Raw genomic sequence first — 10,720 nt, 5'->3', positions numbered from 1 at the left:
GTTTAGTTTATTTTTTAAAAAAATATTGATTAATATTTTTTAATTTCATAACACTTTTTTCTTATATTTTATATAATTATAAAAGAGAAAATTGTTTGTTGTTAGCAATTAAAATTAATCTATAAAATAAAATTTATCAACTAATATATTTTTTATATTTATTTCAATAAATATAAACATCATTTTTCTATTACTTAATTAAAAAAATATTTATATCCAAAGATTTTTTTTATTGTGTTAAAAATTAACATAAAAGTATTAGCATGATGTGACTAGTCAAGTAAGTGACCACGTAGCACTCGAAAAACCAGAAGGATTAAAGTAGAGTGCATATTTTATTTGAGGGAAGGAAAGAAAAATGATAATTTAATTACATCAATAATACAAAATTAACTCCAAACAGTTACTTCCTCAGAACAAAAAAAAATCTCTCTGTCCGAATCTCTGCGTTTTTTCTTTGCGTTTAGAAATGTGACCAAAATTATTATTATTTTTTAAAATATATTAAAATAATTTTTTTTTTATTATTATTATATCAAAATACTAATTTTTTTTTTTTTTAAATTCAAATTTGAATGAAAAACAGTTTAACTGTGCCAAACGGGCACTGAATTGCCGGCCGAACACAACCGGCGTTTTGTCTGATCTACTTGTCTTTCTCTGCAAATCAAGCGTTTCTGTAGAGAACCCATTTATTCGAAGAATTTAGGGTTTTGTAAACTTTTAGATTAAGAATGCCGCAATCTTAGTAGTGTTTCAAAAAATTCGTTGTTGAAGAAGCAATCGAAATCTAGTGTTCAATGCAGGGGTCATCGAGCGCAGTGGCGCAACCAGAGGCCATACTAGAATGGTTGCAAAAGGAGATGGGGTATAGGCCATTAGGACCGTACAGTGCAACCACAAGCAAATCTCAATTGCCTTCAATTGATGCGGTGAGGAAAATTTGTCGTGGAAATATGATACCCATTTGGGGGTTTTTGGTAAAGAGAGTGAAGTCGGAGAAAACGGTGGAGAATATAAGGAAGAACATATTGGTACATGGTAGTGGTGGTGGTTTGGTAAATGCTGGGAAAGATGAGGGGAGAAGTAAAGGAGGGAGGAGGAAGGAGAAGGTGGGCGGGGAGAGTGGGGGTGGTTCGAGCATGCCGGAGAGTAGGGAGGTGGCATTGCAAGAGAGGGAAATGGCGGTGAAGGAGGTTGAGAGGTTGAGGGGTATTGTTAGAAGGCAGAGGAAGGATTTGAGGGCTAGAATGATTGAGGTTTCGAGGGAGGAGGCGGAGAGGAAGCGTATGCTTGATGAGCGTGCTAAGAATAGGTTCGCTTGTTTAACATTTTTCTGATGCATATGTTTTTTTTTATTATTATTGATTAGTTAAAGTGATTCATGGTGTGCTTAATTGATAAGGAATCTGATCTTTGATTTGATGGTTTTTGATAAGAATGGACAATTAGTTTCTCTCAGGATATTTGTTCGTGCATGCTGGGATAGATCTTAAATTGGTTCTCTAGGTTTATTGATTAATTTAAATTATTAATGTATGCTTTATTGTTAAAAACGAAGGAAATTAGAGGAATGTGGGGTTTGGCCTGGATGGGTTTTTTTCTTGGTTTGGAGAGGAACGCAAGAATTTTGTTTGTTAATATTGGTGGGAATTAAGTTGAAAATTCCCATTTCTGGATGCATAGGAAATGTAAAATTTGTTTTGCAAAAATCCATGTTCAGTTCTAGAAGTAAAAAGTTCACGAGGGCATGTTCAAGATTAGATGGAGTGACAATATCAACTAGGTTTAGTTGGATTCTGTTGCTATTGATCATTCCTAAACTTGTGTACCTAGATTGATGGTTGGCATCTGCTCATTGTAGTTCCTATGGTTCTTTACACATATTTCGTTGAAGTTTCGTGTCGCACTGCTATGGACCATGTTGTTCCTTTGAAAGTAAAAGATTTCTATCACTTAATTCTATAAATTCTTATGGACAAATTTGCTTTGCTTGGATACATATTACATGGCCATATCAATTATATAGCAGTTCTTGGTAGAAAGCACAAGTCAACATTGCCACTTTGCATAAAGGCCTTTCCTTTCTGATTATAATAGTTTCATGTGCATTTGTGAAACATGATATTGAACTTCAATTATCTGGGAAGCTATTGAGGGATGCAGACTCTGACATGATTATATACATTGGAAATCTATTGGTGTCTGAATCGTAAACCCCTGATCCTCTTAGCAGGCACTTTATCAAGGGAAAGGACAACTAGGGAGTGACAGTGATTTATTTTGTTTTGTTGAGTAACAATTTAAAGAGGAATCCTTTTGATGAGGATGTAATCCATCCTAACCCTTGTGACGTGTCCTATGGGCTGCAGGCACAAACAGGTCATGCTGGAGGCTTACGACCAGCAATGTGATGAGGCAGCAAAAATATTTGCAGAGTATCATAAACGTCTTCATCAACATGTTGATCAAGCGAGGGATGCTCAAAGGTCAAGCATTGACAGTTCTATTGAAGAAGTTAGCAGTTTCAGTGCAAACAGTGAGAAGGAAGCTGTTTATTCAACCGTTAAGGGCACTAAATCTGCTGATGATGTCGTTCTAATTGAAACAACTTGTGAAAGAAATATCCGGAAGGCATGTGAATCTCTTGCAGTTTATATGGTCGAGAGAATACGCAACTCTTTCCCTGCTTATGAAGGAAGTGGCATTCATTTGAATCCTCAATCAGAAGCAGCCAAGTTGGCCATTGATTTTGATGGGGAAATACCTGATGATGTTAGAACTGTTATTGTAAATTGCCTGAAGAATCCTCCTCTCTTACTCCGGGCAATTACTGCATACACTTCACGACTGAAAACTTTGGTTTCTAGAGAAATTGAAAAAACTGATGTTAGAGCTGATGCAGAACTCTTAAGGTACGTCCATATTTTCTTGCCATTTCATGTTGGCTCATGCAAGTACAATTTTTGTCAGATTGTTGGAGTGGCCATTTGCCCTGCTCACACCAAGATTTCTTGTTACTTGTAGAATGTAATAATTTCATTGCTGCCTTAATTCATTTGATAATTCCTGTAATTGATAAATGTGGATAGCTGCTTAACTTCTCATTAACTGAATTGGGCGTAGGCTTGTAATGCATATGATGGAGACAAGTCACAATGAATTGCAAGATAAGTTTTTTGTTGTGGCCATTACACTATGTGCAATAGTACCTAAAAGCAATTGTTTTGTTGTGATAAATCATGTGCTTGATCCGGTCCCCTATAACAAATGTTGTACTTTCTTAGTCATGTAGGTGTGTGTTACTCGTATATTGTGAATTGACTAAGGCAGTCATGGATGTAGTCTGTTTAGAAGTTGTTCTGGCAAGGCATTTGAAATGATATTCTTGTTATTTTCTTCAAATTGACGAGGACTATCATGCATCATGCATTCATGCTGTATTTACATGCAAAAAGACTGTTAACTTTTGTTACACTTACTGTAACTGATATAGTCATTTTTTGTTATTGTCGTTTCCAAAGTACATGGTAAGTATATTAAAGAATATGCAAATTGTCGCGCGATTCTTCCACACTAATATAGATTTTGTTGTTGTTTATTACTGTACATGTCAATAGCATAAATTTGCAGTTGCTTTGTTGACTTGAATGTTCCTTTTACTTGATCAGATACAAATACGAGAACAACAGAGTAATGGATGTTTCTTCTACTGACACAAACTCATCATTACACCACCAGCTTTATGGCTATGGGAAGATTGCAACAGACATGACTTACAGAGGATCACAAAATCAGCTTCTTGAAAGACAGGTTTTCTTCTTTATAGATGGTAGCTTTTGTATTTGAAATTTACCTTTTAGTTTTCATATAAAGCAATATCAATATATATATATATATAAATCCATTCTTATAATTTAATGCCTCCTAATTCCTGTACTTTTAAGTTATTATGCCAATGTGGTTAAGGGCTTTGGGTGCCAAACTGATACCCTCCTATTGTGAAAGGATATATAGTGGGTGCTTTTGCATTTGATTTTGTTTTTGTTATTTTATGCTATTGCTTTTATATCTGCACTCTCGTGTCTGGAGCTGTTCATTTGACATTGTTTTGCATGGTTGTTTTCAGAAAGCCCATGTTCAGCAATTTTTGGCCACTGAAGATGCACTCAATAAAGCTGCAGAAGCCAGGGACTTGTGTCAGAAGCTTTTAAAACGATTGCATGGAACTGGTGAAGAAGTTTCTTCCAACTCAATTGTTAGTGGAGGCACAACACAGAACATGAGCAGCCCGAGGCAATTCGAGGTAATTGCTCCCATTGATTTGTGGTTAATAGTCGTGAAGGTCTTGAACAATGCTACGATGAAATGGTGGCTTTACCCCTTGCTTTTGATACTAGCCAGTTTTTCAGTGTTTGGTTATGGAAATTTGATACCCCATGTGTCATTTGTGCACATGAACTTATTTTCTTGAAGGGCGCAACATAATAATACTCATGCTCGACACACAGATAATCTATACTGCTTGCACTTACTCTAGGCAGCATCACTTTGAAGTTCATTGATATAGTTCTTCAGCGTGATATCAAGGCACTGACCTCACAGAAGCTTCAAAAACAATGGTTAATGCTATTGTACCTTAAATTAAGAGTACAATAAATTTACATCCGAGACATCATAATGCAAGTATGCCATACATTTTTACTTATTTAATACACATTTAATCCGTTCATTATGCTAAAGATACATTTTGAAATTCCTTTTTAACTAATGTCCAATATTTTCTGTGCAGTTGGAGGTTTGGGCCAAGGAGAGGGAAGCTGCTGGGCTGAGGACAAGCTTGAATACATTGATGTCTGAAATACAACGCCTAAATAAATTGTGTGCAGAGAGGAAAGAAGCTGAAGATTCTTTGAGAAAGAAGTGGAAGAAGATTGAAGAGTTTGATGCACGCAGATCTGAACTTGAAGCTATATATACCACTCTACTGAAGTTTAACACGGAGGTATTTGATTTTGAAGATTTTTGAAGAACTCAAAGCATTAGTTTATCTGACATTTAATTAATTTAATCATATGACTGGATATTGTTAATTCACATGTTAGAATTAATTATGAAGACTTGTAGGTCAAATTTTTCCTGATGGAGATCACTACCTTGAGTTTTGTGTGCGCTTGTCTGCATGCTTTTGTAGCATAGCTCAATTTGTCCTTTTCTATGCTATAATTCAACCTGGTGATTTTAATGTCCCAGGCAATAAGTTTTCTATGTTTCACAAGAAATGGGTGTGTACAATGGGGATGGATCACATTTTGTTGAAATTTTTTGGTTGTCTGTTCAAATCGAGAGTAGCATAGCTTAACTTGTCTTTTGTATGCTAAAATTAAACTTTGCTGATGATTTAACTATTTCAGCCTAAAGTAATAAATGACTCAAAAGAAATGGATGCGCGCAATGGGGATATATTACATTTTGTTGTTAATTTTTGGATTTCTTCCTTTCCATTTGTTTTAACCATTGCTTTCGCAGCCTTGTTAAGCTCTTAAGAAATATGTGTGAAATTATAACACTTGTAAAAATTTCATTTGACTCCTAGGATGCGGCAGCATTTTGGAAACAACAGCCATTGATTGCAAGGGAGTATGCATCAATTACTATCATCCCAGCATGTACAATTGTTGTGGACATTGCAAACAATGCCAAAGATCTTATTGATAAAGAAGTTAATGCCTTCTCACGATGTCCTGATAATAGTCTTTACATGCTTCCTTCAACTTCACAGGTTTGTGAAATTGAAACAGCATGTTGGTTTTCTGGTATCAAATATTGTAGTATTTTTAGTTGTATATTCATGCTAAAAGAAATTTATTTTTTAATTAAATTCTATCAGGCACTGTTGGAGTCCATGGGTTCTAATGGATCTACAGGACCTGAAGCTGCTGCTGCTGCAGAGAAGAATGCTGCTTTATTGACAGCAAGAGCTGGTGCTAGGGATCCATCAGCAATCCCATCCATATGCCGTGTGTCTGCTGCCCTTCAGTATCCTGCTGGTAAGTTCTTACTTTTCTATAGAAGGTTAGAAGCTTGTCCTGGGCTATCTTTTTGGATTTTGGATAGCTGTTTGGGCTGGGCGTCACGTGTGATATCTGAGGTTGGGACTTTGGGCATATTCATTTGTCAGGGTTCCACTTAAAGGATTCCTGTTGTGCAAAAGGTTTTTAGATCTAGTTGCACCTGGCAAGCTGGAAGATTTGCATAGGCTGATCTCTCACTGAAGTGGAAGACCAATAATCTCCAAGAAGCTTTGAAAAAATAAAAATAAAGAACATTTGTGTTAAGAGCTGAACATGTTCATAAAATGATATAATTGTGCCTTTTCTTTAATAGCCTTATATCGATTTTCAAGGAAAAAAATAAAATAAATTCAGAGGATATTTCTTGCAGAGGATTCATTATCTTCATCAAAGCTTGGTTGACTACATTCAAGTTAAGATTTTTGTCATACTAATGAAGCATGATAATTGTTGAAGGAAAAGAGTAGCATTACCAGTTGGCATGCATAACAGTTAACTGTCGCCTGAGCATAAGTTTAATTAAGAAGTATTGTTCCTTGATCACTGCTTAGTGATGAATTGAATGTTGATGTGGATTCCTGGTATTTAGTTTGAGCAGCAGCAATATATTTAGCGGAATTGAATATTTGAGTTGACGACTTCTTCCCATTGGTTGCAATGTGGTCTGTTCTATGTGCATTTCTGAATACTGAGCCTGCTAAAGGTTGCTTTACATGTTATTCTTATGCCTATAATTTTGTTGACTATAACGTGGTTTTAACCATGTAAAATAGAAGTAAAATGGAAATGCATTCACTGACTTGACATCCAAAGTATGTGCTTCCTTTCATTTTCTTATGTTCTAAGTGAGTTGCAAATGACAAATAGGTTTGGAGGGTTCAGATGCTGGTTTAGCTTCAGTGTTGGAGTCCCTGGAGTTCTGTTTAAAACTTCGTGGTTCCGAGGCTAGTGTGTTGGAGGACTTGGCAAAGGCAATCAATCTGGTCCATATTCGGCATGATCTTGTTGAAAGTGGTCATGCAGTGTTGAACCATGCATACCGTTCTCAACAAGAATATGAAAGGTACAATTGGACATGTGCATGCTTGTTTTACTGTGGTATTGTAATTATCCAAATGGTCTGCATTTTGAGTAAATATTTTTTATATCAATTCTGCCACTTTTCTTTTTTGACGACAAACATTTGTAAATTGTGCAGTTGTTGACATGGAACTCCTCTTTTAGACTTAGCCTTTAAACACCTTTCCCCTAGTTTCTACCATTTTGTCAGTGATTTGCTTGTCCTGATTTATGTCCTTCAATAGATTAACTTTCTGACGTTGTTTTAAATGACCAAACTATTTGAGTCATGAATATGTTTTGTGTTTCATGTGATCTCTCTCTCTCTCTCTGACACACACACATGCAAACAATCACTTAGATCTCATGTGCATGGATTTGGTTTCTTTTTCAATTTCCTTGGGAAATCTAACAGGTGTCTTCATAAGAGGTTAATTATGATATTTAATGGTAAATGTTGTAACGATCAGACAATTTTAAATTTTGAAAATTTTATCTACTCACCATTACGCAGCCCATGAATTATCTGAAAAAATATTTCTTTTTTTGTATTAGTAATGTGACTGGATTGAAATATTCACAATAAAAAATTGTCTAATTATTATAATTAAATTACCAATAACTAATCTCTTAGAGTGCCTTAAGGACACCTATTAACCTGACCCCATTTCTTTTCCTATCCTAACCTTTTTTTTTTATGTGACACGGAGAAGCTTCACATTTGTTGTTATGTCATCCAGGACAACAAATTTTTGCTTGGACTTGGCCAATGAGCAAGAGAAAATTGTTGTGGAGAAATGGTTACCTGAGCTTAAGACTACAGCTTTGAATGCCCAAAAGTGCTTGGAAGATTGCAAGTACGTGAGAGGTTTGGTGAGTACATACTGTAACTAAAAATGTATTAATTTTTTGTTGCATTTCCTGCATGTTGTTTCATGAAGAGAGAGAAAGATCATTGAGATTTTGGGTTGGGTTGGAATGAAGATGCTTGTGTCTTGACTATCCATTTAATCTCTTGATTCTTGATTTTAAATTGGAGGGACATTGACTATATTACTGATGTTGTTTAAGCAAAATTTGAAGATGTCTGCAAAAGCAGATTTGCTTTGTATTGTGTTGATGTCTGTTGCAGTAGCTGGTGAGGTTGCTAGGCTCTTTTATTTGGTAGTGGGTTAGTGGGACTTCTGGGTATTTAGTTAGAAAGATATATGAATCTCAAAACAAGTTAATTTCTGGAATTTGTAGATCAAACTTGACCATCGACCTTGCTGGGACCAGAAAACATGCTTAGATTGTCTTCTTGTAGTAGGTTTGGGATGGGATGGAGCATGGTTAATTCTTTGGATGATATCTCATGTCTTTTTTTCACGGTTGTTTTTCTTAGTTTATATGGTTATAGGAGGAAACCTTTTGTTTTTTTGTTTTGTTTTTGAGAGTCTGAGTCTTGTGTCATTGCATTATGAAAAGCACTCGTTCATGGCTATTTCTCTTGGCAAATCAAATGTGGAAGGCTAAGGCACTTTCTAAGTCCAAGAAATCTGTTAGGTTGCTGTTTTTAATAAGGTAAGATGCTGGAGGTGTAGTGGCCATATAACAAATTGTCTTCATATGCATGTGTTACTTGCCTTGGGTGTTGTCACCTTTTCATTGTATTCTTTTGTCGTGTTAAATATTCAAATAGGTTTTTTGCTTGTTTTGGTGGGTATAGGATAGGAATGTCCTTGAATGTTAAGGATTCATTATTCATTCATATCTTGAGTGTGGGGGGAGGACATGTAAGGACTGGCTACAGAACAATATGATGAAGTTTCCACCAACAGATACTATGATGTTATATAAGAATCAAATGTGAGAAACAGGCAGATGAAACAATGTTAAAGTCAAGATAGAGAAGATTAGATGGATCAGTTTGGGTGTCTATCTACTGGCACAAGTTGTTTTTTAGATTTCATGAATTGTATGGGCTGGAGCAGCATTCTGTTTCCAAGAGCTAATCAGCTGGACCCTTGAGAAGCAAATTTTAGGACAGGTTAAAAACTCAAGAAATAACTGCCTAACAAAATGCTGATGCAAACAGAATTAATATTTGTTGCCATATCTTAAGCAAAAGGACAAAATTCTTTATTTGGTTCTAAAAAAAAGATCATGCCCATCAATGATCACTCACAAGGCTGTTTATACAATTCCCGACTTCACTTAAAATTGCTTGCTTTGTTTGGACTTAATTGTTGTTTTGTGTCATAATATGGCATGTCTAGGTTTGTAGTTTACATGTTTTTCTGCCCCCTCTCGTCTGACCTATTTTTCACCATTTTCTTATGATTCTCGTTTCAGAAGTGATGGAAAGAATTGAGTATGAATTGTTAATCTAGGAATCTGTAACTGTAATTCTGGTTGTTTTTTTTGTTCTGTTCTACGTCTAGCTATTAATCCTTGACATTGTTTCTGCAGCTTGATGATTGGTGGGAGCAACCAGCATCTACTGTTGTTGACTGGGTTACAGTTGATGGACAAAATGTTGCTGCTTGGCATAATCACGTCAAGCAACTTCTTGCATTTTATGATAAAGAGCTCATGTGAACAAGATCTTTGTGCACTTTTCCTTGTTTGACTGATTTTTTTTTACCACTTTCATGTCAATACGGAAAATTACATTTGGGTTGCATGGGATACACTTGAGAATGTGATGAAGAGATCTTCGATGATATCCTACTATTTAGTTTGCAGGATGAGGGAGGAGGCGGTTGGATGGATTTGGTATGTGTACATGAGGGTAGACAGAGGCAATCAAGCACCATCGATTGGAATACCAGTCAAAGCATCCTCCATTGGCTTAGAGCGTAAAAGGGAGGTGATGGTGGTGGATTTCTGTACTCTGCTTTTTGGTTGAGGTATCTTGGCCTATTGTCTCCCTTTCCCACTAATTTTGTACTGTACAGACTGGTTGGTTAGTGTACTATAGGGCATCTGTTGTCATTAAATTAAGTAATCATGTTCCTTGTTCTCATTGCCAAGGCTGCATAAATCCTTTTATGAAATTCATTGTTCAGGGGAGGTGATTCATCTGTAATTTGTGGTCAGTTTATATGCATTTTTTTTTTGGAATTCTCTTGGCTGTTTTCATTGTTAGGCTGTCTAAATGCTGTAAACTGTTTGATTTGCTGGTGATAATGGATTTGAAATAGTATCAACTGGTTATCTAAGAGGAGAAAAAGTCATGTATAATAAGCGTCATACTTGGTTTTTTTATCACTGTAAGAAGTTCTCGGGCAGTGCTGTATGCTTCCATTCAGTATCTTATATACTTTATTCAAGATTATGTATTGCTTATTATTTATGTTCAAACATTTCACAGACTTGGCCTACTAATCCCCATGTATTAATATGCATGGAGTATATTTTTAGAGTTATTCTAAGATACCGGACCAAATTCACTTGGTCAAAATTGGTAGTAAATAAACTGAACTTAGACAGAGAGATTGAGTGATCAAAACTAGTAGTATTTTGATAATCCATGGAAGACCTTAATGCAGGAATACTGACAACCATTTCAAATGCTAGGAAGTCAATTAAACCCTGACTTGATA

General features: G+C 35.7%; 1 protein-coding gene across 1 annotated transcript; it reads left to right on the top strand.

Moving 5' to 3' along the window:
* The first annotated feature begins 408 nt into the window (after nucleotides 1-408).
* LOC118055148 (AUGMIN subunit 5) lies at nucleotides 409-10,425 on the top strand. Its single transcript, XM_035066971.2, has 10 exons — nucleotides 409-1,315; nucleotides 2,373-2,915; nucleotides 3,672-3,813; nucleotides 4,130-4,306; nucleotides 4,793-5,005; nucleotides 5,597-5,782; nucleotides 5,891-6,050; nucleotides 6,942-7,137; nucleotides 7,874-8,006; nucleotides 9,585-10,425. Exons 1-10 carry the CDS (start codon nucleotides 801-803, stop codon nucleotides 9,711-9,713), a joined length of 2,394 nt encoding a protein of 797 aa, XP_034922862.1. The 5' UTR covers nucleotides 409-800; the 3' UTR covers nucleotides 9,714-10,425.
* Nucleotides 10,426-10,720: the final 295 nt, after the last annotated feature.

This window comes from Populus alba, chromosome 4 (assembly GCF_005239225.2).
Source record: "Populus alba chromosome 4, ASM523922v2, whole genome shotgun sequence".
In the NCBI taxonomy this organism is placed as follows: domain Eukaryota; kingdom Viridiplantae; phylum Streptophyta; class Magnoliopsida; order Malpighiales; family Salicaceae; genus Populus; species Populus alba.
Note: the sequence above shows the minus strand (reverse complement) of the source record. Positions and strands in the feature narration are given on the sequence as shown.